Here is a 22,794-nt window from a genome sequence, read left to right as displayed (position 1 = left end):
TCGTCTACTATTTTTTTCCAATCTTAATTCATTTTTCTTAATTTGTTTGTTGTTTATCTTAATTTCTTTGTTGTGTATTTTTTTTCTCAATTAATTCTCTAAAAATTCTTCAATACAATGGAGAGCAATATTTTGTATTAAAAAAGACGTATATATGCTTTCACAAATGTTGTCAAACTAAGGTATCAATCATTTTGGCTTCTATTTTATATAATGCTCTTACACCAATAATAGAATGTTTTGTAATCTTTCAAGTCTAACATTTTTAATACAAATTCTGGCTAAGTCAATATTTCTTTTTATATAAAAACAATTTTTTTTAATTTGTTTTTTTTTTCTTTCTCAACTCACCGTCTAAATATTTCTTTGTTTGTATGTAGAGTAATGAAGAAGGGTTTAGGATCAAGGAGTGATTGATTATGACAAATTACAATTTGAATACAAATTCATATTATGCTATTTATACAAACTTTACTATTTTTATATACTAAAATAAAATGACAAATTTCACGTGCAATGCACATGTTACTAATTAGTATAATTTAAAAAATGTTCACGCTTGTAATAAATTTATAGAACAAATCATATTAAAATCCTTATCATGCAATAATAGTAAGCGTCATCAGTTGTGATGAAGCGTCTCGTAACCGATGAGTAGCAAGGAAAATAGTTTATCTGATATTGTCGGCTCGTGCTATTGCTTTTGCACATAAATTATTTCGCAAATGCCACATTGCTATATGTTCCGCATGAATCCTATGTCAATCTTGATTGTGTTTGCCTCTTAAATCAATTTGCTACAAGGTCAAGTTTGTAAAGCTAAAATCTGGTGGCATTTGCAGCATACTTAACTGTCGCAAAACACGATCTGGCTTATGCTTCTTAATTATATGAAAGCAAGTCATAAGACCCACACAAGTCTACACTACTTGACCATTATGACATCGATCAGGAAACAATACCATAATGTCATGTCAGGTGTGTATGGTGTCCAATTAATCTGTTAAAAACATTTAAAAGTAGGCAACAAAAAACATACCTAGACAACATTCGTATAATATTTTACTACCTGAGAGTATATCAGTTGATTAAATATCATTCGGTAGGTCAACAACATATTTGTTGACTATTTTGATGAAGATAGAACATCGCTCTATCTAATGTGTAAAAGAAATTAATAATAAGTTATTGATAGTGCAAATTTTATTAAAAAATAATATATACATAAAAAGAATACTTGAAACTCAAAGGTCGACCAACTAGGGCATGTAGTGTTACTTGTGGTGCCAGCAATCATTAAAGACTGTGGTGCAAGTATGGGCAAATTTTGTTCATATGCCCATACTTGCAGCAACATCAATGGGCCAGCAATCATTAAAGACTGTGTATTATTGGCTCGACACTATTCCTTATACAACCATGTGAGGTATGCAGCGCCCCAAGCATACGTACTAGTCTGATCGAAAATCGTTTTAAAAACAGAAAAAACATAAAAATAGACCAGGGTGTTTGATTTGTCAGCAAACAAAAAGTCTCCAATCAACTGCATAGTGTATGCACAAGTGTATCTCTAAACGCTCACAACATCAACATCTAGTGGCAATTCCATGAATTATTCTGCCAACCATGGAAGACTCAACCGTTGAACCTTTCATGTCGGTGGTAAAACAAGAAATCTTGGCAGACTTGATTCTAGTTATAGGTCAACAATCCTACAACAGGCTCACCATCCACGGGAACCCCAACTGAATCGCAACACCCTGTAACGTGATCGTGCATTCCCCATAAGACATATGAAAGGTGTGAGTCTTAGGTCTTCAACGCTCGACCGATTAAGTGTTAATCCAACTGCATGAATCCTATATGGGAAACCCCAAGCAATCCAGCAGTTTCTAAGTATGACACAATCTGCTAACTGGAGGGGATCGAACACTGTGATGCTGTCTCTCTCTTCGACAACTTAAAACAACTGTGAATGAGGTATCTCATATAGACTGTAAGCGATGAGTAGATATAGCGGTGTAGGATCAACCAGATCGAGTTCAATTGTGCAAATAAAAAAATTGTTAATAACATAGATATATTGCAGTAATAGCCTACATAAAAGTAATGAGTTAAAAATATTATATGTCGAATTTATGAAACAAAATTTGAAAAAACATATAATTACAATTACACAATACAACAGTATGAAGTTAGCTTTCAAATTTACATATCAATCCACTAAAACTAAATTATACATCAAACCCTAAAATATACATCAAATAGTTATATAAAAGTAGTATCCAAATTTAGTGCATAAATTCCACCTTTAATTAAATCTACATATTCAAAAACTTGTTTTAATAGAATATATAAATCACAAGATACGGGTGAGAGTGAATCATTATAGGTTTGTCGAGGGGAAGGATTCATTTACATGTGGATTTATATGATTTATAAAACAAGGCGTTGGAAGACGCATTTGAGAAAGAAAAATGAATTTGTGCTTGACTATTATTCCTAAAAAGGTTTTCTAAAATCTTAACTCACTAAGTATTTAACTTACGTGTTTAAGTTCTTCTTTCCCAAGTAAACAAGCTTTGAAACCAAGTATGGAAAGTAAGATGGGTTATAACTCGAAAAAGTTGATCAAGTTATATATCCGTCGTAGGATGATTTAAAGTTATTATGTTTTCGAGAGGGTTGCATCATAGTTTTGTGTGTGGGATGAGTCTTGTTTTTTAAATGGATTGCTAGGTGATCAAGGAGAATGATAAGAAAGAGATTTTTATACTCCTAAACAACTTGACGTGAAATGTCACACCCTGCCCAGTTTGCAGCTCTATGCGATGGAATGGAGACGTGACCGCCTAGACAGTCTACGCGATATTCTCCACAAAGTAACACGTCGATTGCCTAGTAAATAAAATTAAAATATAATTGGAAAGAAATTAATATGGAATTTTGGACTTAAATGGATTGCAATAACTTTATTGATATTTCAAATGCAAAATACTTCTAGTAATGCTTACAATATTCAGTACAAAATCATTACACATGACTCCAACATTACTGGGACTTTCTTCGCCTAGCTACTATATGTTATGTTATTAGAGAGTGGCAACTACCAAAATGATGTGATCAAGGAGGCGCAATAGGCGATCAAGGTTGCAAGTTCAACACAAAATGTCCTTTACTACCTGGGGAAGGGGGTTAAAACAAAATATTTGAAATGTTAGACTATATCGTGTAGTGAGTGGAATCTTTCCTCAAATGCCTTAAATAAATCAAGTTTGCCTTATCACACAAAATTGTTGTGAAAACAGGCGTTACATCAAACATAAATCAACTATTACATTTTAGATTTAACACTTTCAAAATGCAAAGAGTTTTTTTTTTTTTCAACATCTCGATTTATCGACTCATAAATCTCAAGGATCACATCGTTTTTTAGTCATCATAATCCATTTCGCACGTATGCCTTTTGCATTACATATCCATCTTGCACAATCATTTTGCATATTCTATCAAGTCTTTGTACTCTTTCCTCAACTTAAGCATTTACCACACTCTTTTGCCATGTTGTAGTTATGTAGAATACTCTCGATGCATAAAGCAATTCCATCAAATCCACTATGCATATCGTGCCTTCCAATGTCAACTCACATAGCAAGTATAGAGCATCTCATACTAGTTCACAAAGCAAGTATGAGGCATCTCATACCAGATCACATAACAAGTATGAGACATCCTATTCAAAATCACACAACATGAATAAGGCATTATATTTCATATCATACAACAAAAATAGAGTATCTTATTCCAAATCAAACAACAAGGATAAGGCATTAAATCACATAGAGTACAAACATAATTTTATTTCATGAAACATTAGTCTTTCATTTTTTTTCCTCATAACACCAACATTATCAATGACACATGGCATGTGTTTTAACATAACTGGCTCATAAGGCTTAGAGGATTCGTATTCAAAACATTTCTTTCGTTTAAAAGTTCATCCATAAGATACTTTCTTATATAGTTCATCGCTTCTTCCAATTTCACGATAAATCCATTTCATTCATAAGTCTCATGTGTTTTTGTGAATTGAAAACCATAAGGAAATCCATATAATCATAGTCTCAATAGAAATAGATTTAAGAATTCAAACACATTTTAGATATCCTTTTTTATTTGGAAACATTTGTAAGGGGAGAACAACTCACAGTCATAGTTGACTGGCTCTTTCACCTAGCTTTCTCGGTCAAGAGTGCCCTTCCTCTTCTTGGAATCTTTGTCACAAATGAGTTAGTTCTACTTCTTGAGCTCTTGGGTACTCTTCCAGCCCTCTCTTAAACAAGCTCCAGGCAAAAAGTAAATTTTAATCTAGCCTGAATTCCTCTATTTATAGGTCTCTTTGGTGAATTTTCCAATGACAGAATGATTTTGCTAGCGGCGAGGAGTGGCTCAATCTTAAAAAACCACACATCTCTGCCACCCTTATCCTAAATTTAGATTAGACTTCAAAGTCCAATCAATTGCCTGCCTACTGACATCAGGATCCGTCACTATTTCTCGATGAAGTAGCTCAGATTACTTTGTACCCTTTCATGAAACACGTTTTACTACCAGAAGTACCTTCGTCGTGTTGGGGTATGCGATTAGAGCCTTACACGAAAAGTAGCACCCTAGTGGATGAAGGAAGGCGTGGAGCATAGAGATTAGGTTTTATTTTTGATGTCTTGTGAGAAAAGAGATGTAATTTGTAAAATATTGGATTAAGTAATAAAATCATAATTGTGTTTTCTATCTTTTTGTTGTGTTGTGTAGCTATCTCTGTTGTACTTATTTCTTAGTAGCTTGTGAGTTTAGATGTTGAAGGCTAGGTGATTAAGCTAAGTTGATTGTTTAGGGTTTTCTAGTGCATTGAGTTGTAAAAAATCTCCTAAGTTCAAAGCTAGAACTCTGTGATGGAGATTGGTTTGAGAAGTTTCGCTTACTAGATGTTTAACTCGTTATCTTGAGAATAGGTATGTTGGGCTTTTAGGTGACATGCTTTCTTCTGGTCGCATGAAGTGGCCAATTGCTTGTTCGGATTTAGTTGACCAGGGAATTTTGTGTTCTAGTCTCATTTATAGTCTTAGGTTTGCATGAAGTTACATGAATATCACAAACCTCTCTAGATACGTGGCGAGTCATGGTCACTACATATGAGATGCTCACTGTGTCTTTAAATCATCTCGTAGTTACTAACTCCTCGTTGAGTACAAGTTTTCATATCACTTGCCCCAAGTGTAAGCAAAGTGATAGGTTTCCTGGGTAAGCTCATGATCAAACAAAGGAAATTGATATCAAACATTAGTTATAAAGCTTACTCCTTCATTTAATTGATATAAAATAGCTATAAGAAATTACATGATATAATATATAACTTAATATATGCCATATATAATACGTACTTACCTAAAATTTTTAATTGTTCTAATTATATTTAATTTAGACATTGTATACCTTTAAAGGAATTAAGTCAAACGAGTGCATGGAAACATAATAATTTTACCATGTAGTGCTGTAAAAATGACCTGAGTAACCCGACAATCTGAACTACTCAACTCATATTATATAGGTTGGATTGGGTTTTTTAAAATGTGGGTTGGGTTGGGATGAAAATTTTGATTTTTTTCGGATTGGATTTAGTCTCGGGTTGGAGGGTTAAAAAATTCATATCAACTCAACCCAACCCAAATTAATAATAATATATATATATAATTTATTATTTATTTAATAAAAGTTAAATAATCTTACGAGTTTTGACATTTTTTTTTAGCTTAACTTGATGCGAAACATATTTAATTTATGTTTGAGTTTATTTCAAACATATTTGAAGCTAAAAGTAAGTTAGTATAGTTAATTGAATTATAATAATTTGTATTTGAAATATAAATTATTTTAAACAGGGAGGTAATAAAGATAGAAAAAGATTTAAAAAAAGTAGGAATACTAAATAGTAAAAACTGTGAAATTTGTTAAAGAAAACACACAGAAGAATGAATTTAGAGTTAAAAAATATTGGTATGGCAAGAAGATTTGAAACGTGATACTGATAATTATGGATTGTAAGTCAAAATTTAAGGCGATTGGATTGACAAAATGTGTAGGGCTCTATCACCTCTAATCTAACTATTTCACTTCTCATCCTTAATTCTAAACACTGTTTTGAAATGAGTGTAAGTTTAAGTTTAAACTGTATCTTCTTCTTATTTTTCAATGTATCTCTTCTTCTCTTTCTTAATTAATTTTCCTTCTACATCCTACAAAGTAAAATGATATTACCTATTTTTTATCCCTTTATTTTAATACTCTCATAATCTCTCCACTCATTGCCTATCACATCTTGTTGTCAAATCATAATTCATCTTTTCACCCTAAACCCACTTTTCTTTCATTCTTTCTAACCATTTCTATATCTACATCACGGCACTGTCACCATAGTTTTGTTATATTGTAAGAATAATTAATACCAAACAAATATTAAACCTTCCAAATGATTACAATTTTCATTTAAATTCTAAACTTTCCTAATCTTATTTCTATTTATGTACCTATCTCTTTCTTTACTTGGAGTTACAGCCTTTCAATTCAACTGATATTCTTTTTTATAAATACATTCAATTAAACTCCAAATTCATAATTCATAATCCAATTAACTATTTAGAAATAACAAAGCTACTAATCCCAAAAATTAGTTTTATTTATCTGTTAGTCAAGAGATCAAGCTTGAATTTTGTAATACATGTTCATTGAGTTGCATGTGCCAACAACATTTAAGTCAAATTATATCATCATATCTTGTAAAATATTTGAATTTTAATCCAATCCTTTAGGATTGAAACTAAATGGATTTTGGAGTTGTAGTGATTGAAAGTTAGAGGTTGTGATTCTAATATAATTCGAATTAATTGCTAAGGTGTTTTTGTATGGTTGTGTGGATGAAATTAAAATGAGGAAAAATAAAAAAAAATGTTGGCTTTTTGAAACATTGTGAAATAAGTAAAATAAAGAGGTGCACTGAATTGAAGTATTGAAGCAAGAGAGAGTGGATGAAATTATTAGGGTTTAGAAGCATATATATAAAGTGGGTATTGGGAAAAGAGGAAACAAATTAGAATTTTGGTGATAGAGCAGAAGCAATCACACCTAATCTTAGATTTAATTCCAACCCCTTGTGGTTATCTATTCAAATTCAATCAGTAGTACTACCAAAACACAAATCTATTCAACCAGTTTGTAACTTGTTTTTTTTCAAATAAATATTCTAATGCATTCAAAATATTAAGAAAAGTCTTGTCTAAAAAATGTTATGGAGAGCTCTTATCATGTGCTCAATATTTGTATTGTAAGTGATTATCAAACCAATATAGTGAAAAGTATCGTAAAATTGCACCATGTTTGTCAATTTTAGAAGCAATATGTTTCAACTTTGTTAACAATATTTGTTATATTTTATTTTGCCAGTAATGTTTGATTTTTTTTTTTCTTTCAAAGAAGTTGAACTTTGTGAATACAAAATTGTTTTTCATGTGAAAAACATGAGAAGCGTCTAAAGAAAGAGCATGCTCATGAACAAATGTAAGTTCTTATTCTATTTACATCAAGATCATTTTTCTCTGATCATACTTTATTCTTCTTTAGAATTAATGTTCAATGTTTCATTTTTCTTTTGGCAGCAATATATATATATATGCTTTTTTTTTCTTTGAAACGTATGGTTGTGAATATAAAAATGATGAGTTTTTCATGTGAAGAACTGTAAAAGAAAACCATACTCATGAACAAATGTAAGTTCTTTTTCTATCAAAATCATTTTTCTTATTCTGATTATAACTTTATTTTTCTTTAAAATCAATAAACGCTTTTTTCTTCATTTTCATCTTGAGAAAAAAAAGCTAAATGTGAAAATGTGTTATTTATTTTCTTAATTTCTTTCTTTGTTTTCAACATTTCATCAATTTGATACTGAAAAAAAACAGAAGAAAAGCTTCCATTTGCATGCATTTTAAAATTGAAAATGAAAACAGTTTGCATTGTCACATCAGTTATTCAAACCACACGTACGGTTTTATATCTAAATTATAGTTTGAAAATTCAAAGGTTTCTACTTCAAACATAATTTCGAAAAATTGGACAAAATGATATTTCTGTAGAGAGCCATTTTGTGTTTCATATATTAGACAAAGCAACTGATGATGACCAAAATATCCCCTCGAGAAACGTTAAAGAAGGGGAGTTACAGAAACAAAATTAATGAAAAAGAAAAGGAAAACACAAAAATGTGAAACAGAAATCACATAACTTATGATGAACGTCAATGAATTATGTTACACAAAAACAAACCAAACCCTAGACCCCAACAGCCAAAAATAACAATCAAGTAAGGTAAAAATAAGAATCAAGTAAGGTATAAAACTTGAGAAAAAAAGGGCATATTATCTCAAACCCAACTTAGAGAAAGGGAATATCTTCTCTTTTCAAATACATATATTTGTACAGAAAAGGCTGCATAGGCTAGAGCATTACAGGGTTCCAAAATGGTAATTAAAAATAAAATGAAAAACAGAGGCAATAGCTTTGTTTTAGTTTTGAGCCCAAACACAATGGCAGGTATTGGGTTTGCATGGAAATGGGAATGGTTTTCTTTTGGCAGTGGCAGTTGGTAGGTGACAGGGGCTAAAGCCAAAAGTAACAGAAGATATATAGTTTGTTTGGTTGTGTAATTATGGGAATGAAGCTTTTATTTTCAATAAAAACCCTATGATGGTTTTAGGGTTTTTACTGTTCTTATGTTTTGATTTACCTTTTGGTATTACTTCTCTACTGTTATTACGTTTTGGGGCCTTTGAAAACTTCCTCTTTTCTCTCATTCTCCACTCTCTATGTTTCCCTAAATACGTTTCTGTAATTTTTCTTTCTTCATTTATTAGTTTGTATGTAAGGACAATAACAGAGAACTACAGTTTGTTACGTTTTATTTTTCCTTTTCTTTGGAGGTTCAGTTTTGGCATTTTGCTACCAACAACAAGAAGGTCATTATTTTTAATCTTAAAACTCATTTAAATATGTGTGTTACGGTGTTTAGGACAAGTTTTGAAGAATTGTGAATATATGTGCAGATGAAAATGAAACTAGTGGGATTAAATTAAGGTGTATTTGTATGGAAATTAAAAGTATATTTAGTTTGAAGAGTAGGGGGGAAGTGTTTATAGAGTTGGAAATTGAGAGTGATGATTGATGGAAGAAGGGGTTGGGAATGAAAAAGAATGATGATTGTGCAGTAAAAGTAGGGAGAGGTGTCTAAGAGAAATAGGATCTTCCATTTGGGATTGCCATTGATCTTTGATTTGACCCTTACTTTTATCCCTTCATTCCCATCTACCATCCTTCCTATCCTTTCCTCTTCCTTTCGATTAACTTTTTTCTTCTTCTTCTTTTAATCCCATAATATCCTAAATTTAAAATTAGGGAGAGTCAGTTTTAATCGTAAGCATGCGTCCGTTTATTGGTTAACTTTCGAACCATATTACTTTTCATGATTTTTGTTTTTATTTTGGAATATAATTTATTTTCACTTTTTCAAACACAAACAAACATAAATTTCTCCCCATTTCCCATCTCTTTTTCTCATATGTCATTTCAAACAACTTATTCATTCAAAATAATTTGACATTCTTTTAGTTTAACATATATTAAATCTATGATTTTCTTTTCTTTTTCTTCTTTTGCTTCTAATGGATATTTTCTTTTAAATACTCATCTAATTCTCATTTCAACCTAATATGTAATATGCTAATTTAGAGATGAAAGCAAAAACAATTTAGAGAATAATATAAACTAAGTTCTTTATATTAAAGTGTATAATGCTCTATATTTATATATATAGTGAAGAATTATGATCATAATCTTCTTTACTTATTTGGAAGCATAAGTATAAAGAGTTGTATTTGAGCCTCTCAAAACAAACTTCACATGAGGGAAATGGGTTATTTAGGTTAAATGTGACAAAGTTTATCATGGTCTCCTTTTTTTCTTTCTTTTATTTTTGCAAAAGGAAACTGATAAGAGCAACATTTTGGAACCCATTGAAAACCTTCACTTATTTTTTATTTATTTTTCCTTTATTTCTTGTGTATGTCTCTTCTCTTTCTTTGTTAGATTGCAATATTATGCACCCCAAAGCATATAATATTACAAATTCACGTACTAATTAAATTAAAGCCGAAACACTTGCAAGTGTTGAGGAGGTATCTATTATTCTCTGTCCAACACCAATATCAATACTATTTGTTCACCATCAGACAGACCTGGATCGCAAATAACTAAAGATGTAGAAACATGCATTTTTAATCAACTTTAAATGGTGTGCATATATGATACCAGGAATGAAATTTATGTATATATATTGGTAATTGATGATATGAATACAAAATGGTTTTAAAATTCTTTTGTAAATCTTAAATTGCAAATATCTAACATGCATTTTAAAAACCAGTGGCGTTATAATGGATTTACTATTCTAAAAAAATTACAAAAAGAAAATGCAGTTTAAAACCGTAAAAGAGATGATTTGAAGTAAATTCTTTTGGTTAATTTCACTGTTCTGATCATTTATTATTGACACAAACGAGGGGGGAAAAAAAAAGAAACTTTTTTGTTAATTTCACTTTACTGTCCCGATTCTTGAATTTCACTTTGCTATCATTTATGGCTGATCATTTATAATTTTAAATGTATGGAGTAAAACTTAATTTATTAGAAGTTTTTTTGTTTGGTTGTATTAATTGATGGAGGCAATACCTATAGACAAACATATGGAGTAAGCAATATAAATCTTAAACCTCGAAATAAAATGCTCATATTTAAAAAATATGAATTACATTACCACATTTATCCTAGGAAACGCAATAAATCAATAACTAAAGTGTAAGGGTTTAAATTTGAGAAAATAAAAAAGGAGTAGGAAAGAATGAAAAATGTATTGGAAGTTCAAAAAAGAGAAGAAGAGAAAAAGGTGTTAATATCAGTATTTGGATTATAATAAAAAAACTGAGTTGATGGTTGTAGTCTAAAAAGTAACATTCCTTTAACCGTGCAAGAAGCTTATAAAGTATGGTGGAAGGTATTTGATATAATGATATATCGTCGGAAATTGGTGCTACTTCCCTTTTTTTTTTTTTTATTTATTAATAATAATACAAAAAAGCAAAAGGAAATAACATCAAATCTTTAAAGAAATGATTATAGTACGAAGTCTGAAACAAAGAAGAAGAAAATAAAAAAAGTCATATTTTTTGTAACACTGCTTCCAACAACGCCGCCAAAACCGTCGGTTGAGCAAAGCTGGGTTTCTCTTTTGTCTTTGTACTAAAATACAAAACATTTATAACTTGATATGACTTCTATTATACTTATCACTTCCATTCTTCATCATTGGATCACCAAAAACTACTAACCCTAACAATGCCTTCTCATCTCCTTAACCCTCTTCTTCCATTTCCTCCCCAACCTATGTCCTCTTACTTCCCCTCCTCTCATTTTCTCTTCTCTTACAACCCTCTTATGGCCTCCAAGCCATTGAATCCCTATGCTGACCCTTTTCTCTCTTCTCCACCTACTCTTCTTCCTCCACTCCCTCCTTCACCGCATGTTCTTGACTATACAAATTTCTATTACCCACGTTCCACTTCCACTTACCTTTGGCAGCTTCATACTTATTCTGCTGTTAGCTGCTACAATGCTTGGCCCCAGGTCATGTGCCCGCCGTATCAAGCGGCTGTGGGTTTTTCCGGTACCGTTATGGCGGATTCTAAGAATATTGGCAAAGCTGATGTTGGTAAGTTTAGACGAGAGTTTGTTGTCTCCGGTGGCGCGCGCAGAGAGTTAGTCAAATCTATGCCGCAATGGGTAGAGAGGAAAATCGATAACGACGCCGGTGGTTGCGGCGGCGACGGCGTAGACCCAGTCGAGAAAACCCTTCCCCTTGCTTGGATATCACAACGGTGATGATTAAAAACATCCCGAATCAGTTCAAGTGGGTTCTCTTCTCTTCTCTTCACTTCTCTTTGATTGTTTTATTTTGTCCCTTTCGAAGAATTTGGTAATATTAATTTTAGAACTTGGCAAGTTCTTGGATTTTGAAAATTTTCTTGGAGGAGGGTAAATTGAAGGTATAAACGCATGTGGGGTTGTGGGTTTAATTTCAAATTTCGGTTGTTTGTCGGTAGATCAACAAGAATTAATTTAATCGACTGCTAGAAATGGGAATAATGTTTGTATTTAATTAATTTTACATGCTGCACTTTCTCTGGTTTCCGCCCTTTTCTCACTCCTTTGTCTCCTCATTTTGGAAATATTTCAGTATGTAATTTATTCCTTTTCTAAGTCATCTCTATCCCCATGACTTTATTGGCATTAGTTCTAGACTTGGGTTTGCATTTATTCTTTATTTGGTTAAAACTTATGAAGAATGTTTGTAAGCAGGAGGAAGGATCTTCTTCAGTTATTAGACAGTTACTGTCAAATGATGAACCAACAGAGGGATTCTCGACCTGGTTTCTGTTATACCGAATATGATTTCGTTTATTTGCCTATGGATTTCATGTTGGGTAATTTTGAGCATTACCGTAATTTTATCTTTCTTTCATATTTTCCTTTTGTTGGGAATAACTGACGACTTTACTGATATTATTTGATTTTTTTTGAATTTCAATAGAGAGATCATGGTACGAAGGAAAAGTATCGAATTTGGGTTATGCGTTCGTGAACTTCACTACGTCGAAAGCAGCAACACAGTTCAGTGATGTGTATCATAATTACAAATGGGATGTTAATGTGAACAGGAAGATCTGTGAGATTACTGAGGCTAGGATTCAGGTTTATTTTAATGTCTTTATTTTTAGAGTTGGTTCATTATTACTGTTGCAGTGTTATAGAATGATGAATTTGATCTATTTGTGACCAGGGCAAGGAAGCCCTAAAGAATGCATTCAAGCACAAAATCTTCTGGTGTCGCAACGATCAATATCTGCCTGTAATGTTATTTCCAGCAAGCAATGGTCGACGTCGATACAGAAGGGTTAACGTGGGAAGGCGTATACCTCGTCTTCCTCGCAAGCCCACTCAAGAAAGTTTGAGTAGTTATGATGATGAACTTAAGTGCATGGTTATTTGTAGTGTGTAGGATGTTTGTATGTTTTTCTTTTTCTAAAGGTTGATGGTAGATAAAGGGAAGGAGTGGTGTGTGCTTGGTGTTTTCATTGTCTCCCTGACCGTGAACAGTTTGTTTGGGGAGAATTGAAAACATGAATGGCTTGTTTGTTTGTATGTTTGGTTGGTGGGTTTTTTCTTGGGAGATGGGGGGATGATGTTGGGTTACTTTCTGCAATATTATTCTCTCCTCTTTTACTTGTTCTTCCTGTATATCATCTTTTTATTATAGACCCACACCTCACCTCATGTTCCTTTTGAAAATGGTTAAGCCTTCATCTTTTTTCAAAATTTAGTACTCCAATTTCAAAAACTTATCTAATATCATATACGTCCTTCTACTACTACTATTCTGAAGGTAATTATTTGTATATTAATATTTTTTTTTTGATCGAATTGCTTGTATGTTCATATTATCAGTGGTAATTTATATTGGTGATATTCTCGGAATCGATTCCTAGATTACTGTCTATTGTTGATAATGTTACGTTTACCTTGTTTGATAAAAATTGGTTTAAAATACGCTTCAAAACTTAATATAATAAGTTAGACTAGTATCTTAATTTGACTAATTTTTTTAAATATATACTTAGTAGTATTACATATGCACATATAATCTCTCTGTTGTCGCTCTCTTGCAAATCTACTTCCTTTCTTATAGATTGCTCTTTAGGAGGTTAAGTTGCATCAAAGAAAATCTTGCTCGGTGGAAGCTTAATTATGTTGGACGGAAGTGAAATGATGGAAAATATTTAGATAAAGAAAGAACAAGAAACTAAAGAAAAATAAAAGGAATGGAGTGGTTAAATTTTTGAAGTTAAAAGGTTAAACTAGAAAGATTTCTAGCAACAGCTTATGTTTTAAAATTTGTAGTCTGTACTTTGAAATTATATTCTACTCAATATTTTATTATTAAAAATCATATTCTATTCAATAAGGTAACTTTGTATTGTAGAGTCTTATTAGGGAATTTTATATCGAAGAGTCTTATTAGGAGGGGAAGAGTCTTATCAGGCAACTTATAATATCAAAATTTTGAAATATTATTAATTTTAAATTCAAACTAAGGTCTTCGTGTACACTTGGATTTTATGTAGAGACATAAACGTGAATTAAGTTTGAGTATATAACTTAAATGGTCTATAATGTATAAATAAGGTTGGACGTTTTATTTTGAAAACACTATTGGATGCTTCTACTTTGTAATAGTACAAATAATGTGATTTTAAATTGTTTATGTACAAACATGAAAGTAGGGATATCCTATGTAAATAGTTCTCATCCAGAAACCATAAAGTAGTCACTTTTAAGTTATAACACCGTTGATTGTATAAAACTGATCATTTCCATTATTTGGTGACGTAAGTAACTTAATCTTAATTCTGAATTTCTATTCATACGAAATTATTCTTATATCTGCATATGTAAGAGAGGCTCAACGATACTGACCCGATAAACCTTCCATTTTCGAGGTAAAATCGGGTGGATGGTTAGGGACATAAAGTACCAGACAAAATTCACTCCTACCCGTCTTAGAGATAATAGTTATAGGTTGTTCTCTTAAGGACTGAATCCAAGTCTTGAACAAGAACAAGGGACCTCACCCTTTCATTGCCTCAAGAGGGATTTGATTTATAGGTTGGATCTTAAACCAATATATTGTTCAATAGTAGATTAGTGAGACTTAAAGAGCACGATGTAGTCTTGGGGGTTAAATGGTATTTTGGTCTAGTTGAGATAACGTACACCTTGTAAATGATTAACTTACTGATCATGAGTATATTCAATCAACATAAATATATCTATAACGAGGGGAGGGCAACTACGATACTTTAGTGGAATGACTTGTTGGTTAACAGATGTTGATTAGCTCGATCTAAAAAGGTTTAGCTAGTTAATCTCGGATCGATGAAGCCCATGATCTATAGGTCCATTAGATTTCTCTGCTAGTTCATATGAAATTAACTTAGATCCATATGTTAAAACAATTCAAATTGTTTGAATTAGGTGAAGAGAGAGAAACTAACGAATGATATAACCGTCGTTTATAAGTTTGAGATATAGCTTAGTATTTAAATATTAAAAATATGAATATAAATTCCTATTTGAAAGCTCGTAAGGGATGAAGTTGATCAAAAGTTGTCAAAAGTCAACAAAATGGCAAAATGTTGACTTTTGACTTTAAAAAGTCAACTTTGACAGACTTTATATTCAAATGTGATTTGAATAAACATAATGATTGCAAATTCATCCTCGAGAGGTCGAAACTAGTCAAGATGAGCAAAGTCAAAATGTTGACTTTTGTATTGTAAAAGTCAAAGTTTGACTTTTACTTTGACTTGAATAGTTAAATGACCATGTTGCCCTTGGACTAAGTCAGTGGAAAAATATAAAATTTTGTTAAATAATTCCACTAACATTTTGTGAGATAAGTGACTACACTTAGCTCACCAAGTTCCACTAATGGTTATGTGAATGTTAGGTGTTGAAATTTGTCCAACTAATTGTATGTAATTAGGTTATAAATATGGTTCGTTCCAAATTGAGAAAGACTTTTAGCCAAAATTTCATTTAGTTAAGGTAGTTGTTATGCATGTTAATCTCTAATTAGTTAGATGCAATGAGAGTAATTTTTCTATTGGTATTTTCACTCGGTGTGTTATGCTTTCCTTCAATATAGTGAAACAATAAATCACGATCAAGTAGTAGAAAAGATACGTCGCTTATTCGATTAAAAAATCAATTTTATTGATGTAGTTATTGAAAAATCAAAAGATTTGAGTACAATGTTTGCTTATTAACTTATACTCATGCAATATTCCTCAGTGGATAGTCATCTCGATCCCTTATAATTGGGGGCATTGATTTTTGCTCCTCACTCTTTGCACCTGGATGTCTTGTCAATATTCTTTTCACCGCTCCGTGGGCTGCGCCCACTTTAGCTCCAAAAACAAAAGCTCCAGCCCACTCCGTTTTAGAGTCCATCTTTAAAAAGAAGGGTCTACGTGACGGTGTCGCAATATTCTTTGCGCCTAAGTACTTTACAAGCGGGTGAAGTAAGGTTTGTCAAGAAGAAAGAATCAGAGAAGAGAGCAACTCAAAGGCAATCAAGGTCAAGAACGCTTTTGGGATGGAAATGGAAATTTTCTTTTCCCATTAGTTTTGAAAATTTTGGAAAAAATCTACTTTAATGCACATTATTTCCATAATTTTGCATTATTTGTGTCTTTCTTATTTTCATAAAAATGTTAGAAATTATTGAAGGTATTATCAACTTTTGGGTTTAATTTATGTATAATATTAGGTTATTCATGAAAAAAAATGGTGCATTTAAGTTCTCATTGTAATTTAGCCTATTAGGTTACCAGGTTTTTTTCATATAAAAAAAAGGAAGTTTGGGAACTTTGAGACATTTATTCAATAGCTTATTTGGTGCATTATCGAGCTAAATCTTTTTGCAATGCTTGATGAATTTTTTTTCGTTATTATTCAGGACAAATTACACTTTTAATCATCCAGATTTGAGTTTAGTATCTATTTGATGTATGAAATTATAAAAAAAAACACTTTTGATGTTTGCTTTTAAATGGCTTTAATTGGGCTATTCATACAAGTGTGTATATTTATGCTGCATGAACATAACCTTTGAATTAGACGGAGAAGCACAAGCTCAATCAAACTATAAAACTACAATAGTTGTTTCAAGAATTTCATATCTGAAAATAAAAATAGCCCTAACATTTTACAAATTAAAATGAGTTTTGCTTTTTGTGGAGGTTTCTTGGAAAAACCATGATTTTAGAGGACTGAAGGGATAAGGGGAGAGAGAAATAGAAAGAGAAAAAAAAAATCTAAGAACTAAGTTCAAGAGTTGTTTTTCTACTACAAAGTTCAAGTAAAGAACTTTGGGAAGAGACTCTTGAAGGAAGTTGTTTCACTTACTACGCGTTTGATGGTAAGGGATTGAAGAGTTCCTAAGCCGTAAGAAAATTTCAATAACTCTATTTAATAAAATTACAAATAACTATCATCCAAAAATTCTTTCAAATTAACCTATGTCAGACTTAAACTAATTCAACATTAATCAAAAAATTCTACAAACTCAGTCCTTCAAAATTAGTTAATTGAACATTCCACAAAAACTCCAATTAGAACCAAATATCAATTATTTTCGACACAAAAATGATAAAATAACACATCCAAAACTTACCAAAATGGTTGAATGAATATTAAAATCAGCTTGGCATGGGAGGAAGAAGACGCGGCTCGACTAAGCAAGGAAAAATGGCTCGGGCGAAAGGGCCTGAGGCTCAAGACTCGGGTAGAAGAAGCGTGTTGCTCACGGCTTGAATGGAAGGGGCGCGGCTCACGGCTTAGCGGAAGGGCACGTGATTCACGGCTCAGATGAAAGTGGATTGGCTCACAGCTTGGATGGAAGGGGGCGACTTACGGCTCAAATGGAAGGGTGCAGCTCACGGTCGTGACAGAGGGGCTGGGCTCACGGCTCGACGGGAAGTGGCGCGCGGTTCACAGCTCAGATGAAAGGGGCTCGGCTAACAGCTCGGAGGCGGAAGGGCTTGGCTCATAGCTTGGGCGGAAGAGGCGCACGGCTCACAGCTCGGAGACAGAAGGAGATCGACTCAACAAAAGGATGTGGCTGGATGACTTGGTCTGAGCGGCGTGAAACAAAAGCTTGCTGGTTCATGTACGCCTCGGGTCGCGAACGCCATGACTTGAGCATAACTAAGCCTAAAACTAGTTCATTTAAAAACGATAATCATCTAATTTGATATTTTCTTTTTTAAGACTTACAAATAAAATATCGTATAATTTTAATTAAATTACAAAGTGGCATAAATTATTTAAACACCTGAATGTTATTATAAAGAAATTCTTTAAAAGCTAAAAAATAATTATATCTGTAAATTAAAATTAGTTTGAAAAAGTAAAGGAAAATGATATCAGTACAAGTATTAAATTTACATGAGTATGATATATAAGAAATCAAACATTATTCTTTTCTTTCTCCTTTGGACTAAAAAAAAAGACCATCAACTAAGAGACGAACTAAAGAACAAATATTATAATTAATTTAGGTTATAAAATCTTTTTTTTTTAAAAAAAAGTTCACTAATTGACTTAATTTTTTTTTAAACAACAAACAAGGAGAGAGTATCTAAGAATTGAGTTCTAGATTGATGATGATTGAGCTACACTAATTCACTTAATATTATACAACATAAATATGTTAAACACAAACGACTAATTGAAAATTTCTCTCTCAGCCTCTCACAGCTATTCTACTAAAAAATATTGAAAACCGCTCCTTCTAAATTGGAAAACCAATAAAATATTAGGGATCAAAACATATATAATTAATCCATAAAATATTCGTACGAAATAAAATTTTATTATAAGAATATACAAAAATTAATCTTTAAGTAGTTTTTAAAAACAATTATATTGGATATCAACCAATAACAATATATATAACAAGATTTTAGGAGTCATTTAAATTTTAACAAATAACATTTTTTTCATGTGTATGGTAGTTTGTAAAATACCAAAATATTCACCTTTTCCAACTCTAATTTTTTTGTTTATACATTGTAATTAATTTTGTCATTAATTTATCAATCTTTAATTGTTTTTATCTGAAAAATATAGCAACCCATATCCAAACTTTTTTTTTTAATATGTCAAGAGTAAACTAATTTAACATTTTCATGACTTTATTCAATCTTATTAATTTCAAAATTGTTGAATAAGAAATTTTGAGACCAATCACAAGTTGCCACATCATTTATTAAGTTAATGATGAAAAGTACAAATAATTAAATTTGGAACTAATTAAAATTGACACATGCTCCAAATTAAAGAGTTAAAATAAATAAATTGGTCATTCTAATAATGCCACATGTTTTCATATTAATCGTTGGATTAAGTTAATCATTTTAGTTCAATTAAATATTATTTACTTGGACTAAGTTCAATTAAGCCAAAAAATAAGCTTAATTGAGCCCAAAGACTAAATATAACCTAAGTCCATATGGTTGAGCCCATGGGTCTGGTCCATGGACCAACCAGGTTCAAACCCATAAAGCCCACCAGTGAACTCTATAAATAGAGGAATTCTCCTCATTTGTAGAGGTTGAAAATTTTTTACTCTAGAAGGTCTAGAGAGAATTCTCCTAAAAGCTAGAAGACTCCCTAACTCCTGAAGTCGACCATCCTCGAAGATTGAAGCTTCTTTGAAGATACAAGATTTCTTCCAAGACTCCAACTTCCCTCGAAGATCAGCTCCTTTGAAGATACAAACTTTCTTCCAAGACTCCAACTTCAAGAACATCACGTGCTCCGCTTCCTCCAAATCAAGCGTAGGCATTCAGTCGAGAGAGAATCAGAGGATCAAATTCTAGAGATTGAACCGCATCGCATCAAATCAACAAAAATACAACATCAACTCCAAGTTCAAGTCCACGAATTAAATTTCTCCGGAAATCTCGTGCGAACAAATTGGCACGCCCAGTGGGACCATCTCTACCTCTCATCTCTCTCTCATCATCTAGATCTACAAGCAAATCAATGGCATCAAAGAAAGCTGCATCCAAATCTTCAGCTGCAAGCGACACCTACACGGGACCTATCACCCGTAGTCGTTCCAAGGGGATCATCCAAGGGCAAGACCAAGGTTCCGCCATCGCGCAGAGCATCCTGAAGCAATTGATGGAATCTCCTAAAGCTGGAATTGTCATCAAGGAAAATCCTCTATATAATGATTATGATTCTGCCTCTAGCAGGTCACTGAAAGAAGCACACCCAGATGTGATGTCCGTCATGATGGCTGATGTAGCAGTCGAGACTGCCATGGCGGAGATGGAGAGAAAAATTAATCTCCTGATGAAGGTTGTTGATGAACGAGACCACGAAATTGCAGCTTTAAAGGAGCAGATGCAGACTCGTGAAACTGCTGAATCGAGTCAAACTCCTGTCGTTAAAGTTGATGACAAAGGGAAGAACGTGGTACAAGAAAATCAGCCACAACAACAATCAACTTCTGTGGCTTCTCTCTCGGTTCAACAATTACAAGATATGATCACAAACTCCATCAGAGCACAATATGGAGGCCCATCTCAGACTTCTTTCATGTACTCTAAACCATACACCAAAAGAATCGACAACTTGAGAATGCCGCTTGGATATCAGCCTCCAAAATTCCAGCAGTTTGACGGAAAGGGCAATCCAAAACAGCACGTTGCTCACTTCGTCGAAACATGTGAGAATGCAGGATCAAGAGGAGATCAACTAGTCAGACAATTTGTTCGAAGCTTGAAAGGAAATGCTTTTGAATGGTATACTGATCTGGAGCCAGAAAGCATTGAGAGTTGGGAACAACTAGAAAAGGAGTTTCTCAATCGCTTCTACAGCACCAGGCGTACTGTAAGCATGATGGAGCTTACAAATACGAAACAAAGAAAGGGAGAACCAGTCATCGACTACATCAATAGATGGAGAGCTCTAAGTCTTGACTGTAAAGATCGGCTCACCGAACTGTCGGCTGTAGAAATGTGCACCCAAGGCATGCACTGGGGACTCCTCTACATTTTGCAGGGAATAAAGCCCCGCACATTTGAAGAACTGGCAACTCGAGCTCATGATATGGAGTTGAGCATCGCCAGTAGAGGAACTAAAGATTTTCTTGTTCCTGAAGTAAAGAAAGATAAGAAAGAGATGAAAGGTGCTGAAAAGATAGTGAAAAGCACCCGAAAGAATCTATGGTCGTAAACACAACCCCGCTGAAATTCTCCAAAGGAAAGGAAGCGAGGGTTGAAAAGAAGGATGATGGAAGCGAAAGGCGACGTCTGACTTTAAAAGAAAGGCAGGAAAAAGTTTACCCATTTCCTGATTCAGATATCGCTGACATGCTAGAGCAACTACTAGAGAAGCAGCTGATCCAGCTGCCAGAATGTAAACGACCTGAGCAAGCAGGAAAGGTAGATGATCCCAATTACTGCAAGTATCATCGGGTCATCAGTCATCCAGTAGAGAAATGCTTCGTGCTGAAGGAGCTAATTCTAAGGTTGGCTCGTGAGAAAAGGATTGAGCTAGATTTGGAGGAAGTAGCTCAAACAAACCACGCTGAAGTGACGATAATGTCTGAGGCTTCTTCGTCGAGATTGATTTTTGAGCAAAGGAAAAGCTTGGTCCAGTTCGGGACCTTTGAGCCTATAGTTGTCCAATTCTTTCAGGAAATCTCATACGAGGATCCTCAAGGAGAGAAAAGACCAATTGAAGAAGACGATGAAGGGTGGATAGTGGTGACCCACCGAAAGAAAAGACAGTCGATCCCGACCCAAAGAGAGTCTCGCTCTTACCAAAACTATAGAAGAGGAAATAAGACTCAAAAGAATAAGAAAAAGAAGAAGACTCATAAGCTTAAGCTCGTACATAATGAAGACATGAATTTCTCTCGACCTCAACGCTTAGTGACCTTGGCAGACTTCCTTCCAAAAAGCTTCCTTTGTGATCATCAGGATGAAGACCCAGAAGTCGTTGCGTGTCATGCTATCAACACAACGGAGGAAGAAATAATCCCTCCAAGATCACTAGAAGGAGAGGGAGTATCAAAAGACCTTTCAAGGTTTAATGTAGAGGATCTATTATCACTTCCTCAAGAGACCAAAAAACCATCCTTATTGATGCATTGCTAAATTCAAGAGCATCAAGTTCGAGTACTCCGACTATGACATATGAGAGTGGTTCTTATTGTATGTCTATAGACTTCTCAGATGAGGATTTGTTGTTGGGATCTAAACTTCATAATAGACCTTTGTATGTTTCTGGATACGTTCGAGAACAGAGAGTCGATCGAATCCTCATTGATAATGGCTCAGCTGTCAACATAATGCCAAAGTCGACTATGTGGCAATTAGGCATCTTGATGGACGAGCTCTCAAATAGCAAGCTAGTAATTCAAGGTTTTAACCAAGGTAGCCAAAGAGCAATAGGCATGATACGGTTAGAACTCATAATTGGCGACCTAAAGGCCAGTGCATTGTTTCATGTCATAGACTCAAGGACTACTTACAAGTTGTTACTAGGGCGTCCTTGGATTCATGGAAACGGAGTAGTAACTTCAACACTGCATCAGTGCTTCAAATTTTATCAGGACGGTGTAAAGAAGGTTGAAGCCGACTCTAATCCATTCTCAGAAGCTGAGTCTCACTTCGCAGATGCAAAGTTTTATTCAAAGAATAATAATATTTTAGAAGTTTTGCCTGCAGAAACCCCTCTTACAAAAGGAGAAGATAATTCACAATGAAATCACTCGCAACCACAGAACCACATGAAAGTGCGAGAACCTTTAACTCTGGAAAGGGTGAAGCATACACTAGCAGCACAAAGGGTATGATCTTGAAGATGAAAATGCTGCAAACACACCAGTTTTGCGTTATGTCCCTCTGTCAAGGCGCAAGAAAGGCGAATCACCATTCATGGAGTCTCCAAAAGGTTTGAAAGTTGGTGACATCGAAATCATAAAAGAAAGCTTCA

At 33.4% G+C, this 22,794-nt stretch overlaps 1 protein-coding gene across 1 annotated transcript; it reads left to right on the top strand.

The window, feature by feature from the left end:
- The first annotated feature begins 11,386 nt into the window (after positions 1-11,386).
- On the top strand, positions 11,387-13,216 carry LOC105435669 (protein terminal ear1 homolog). The gene is made up of 4 exons (XM_031881194.1): positions 11,387-12,067; positions 12,517-12,637; positions 12,751-12,909; positions 12,998-13,216. The coding sequence occupies exons 1-4, from the start codon at positions 12,039-12,041 to the stop codon at positions 13,214-13,216; spliced, it is 528 nt and encodes a 175-aa protein (XP_031737054.1). The 5' UTR covers positions 11,387-12,038.
- The last annotated feature ends 9,578 nt before the right edge of the window (positions 13,217-22,794 follow it).

Source organism: Cucumis sativus, chromosome 2, assembly GCF_000004075.3.
Source record: "Cucumis sativus cultivar 9930 chromosome 2, Cucumber_9930_V3, whole genome shotgun sequence".
In the NCBI taxonomy this organism is placed as follows: Eukaryota; Viridiplantae; Streptophyta; class Magnoliopsida; order Cucurbitales; family Cucurbitaceae; genus Cucumis; species Cucumis sativus.
Note: the sequence above shows the minus strand (reverse complement) of the source record. Positions and strands in the feature narration are given on the sequence as shown.

Bases quoted from the DNA above. Each gene is read 5' to 3' on its own strand.
- LOC105435669 (XM_031881194.1), top strand. From the start codon at position 12,039: ATGATTAAAAACATCCCGAATCAGTTCAA. The intron at 12,068-12,516 runs GTGGGTTCTCTT...GTTTGTAAGCAG, and splicing joins AACATCCCGAATCAGTTCAA to GAGGAAGGATCTTCTTCAGT. The intron at 12,910-12,997 runs GTTTATTTTAAT...ATTTGTGACCAG, and splicing joins TTACTGAGGCTAGGATTCAG to GGCAAGGAAGCCCTAAAGAA.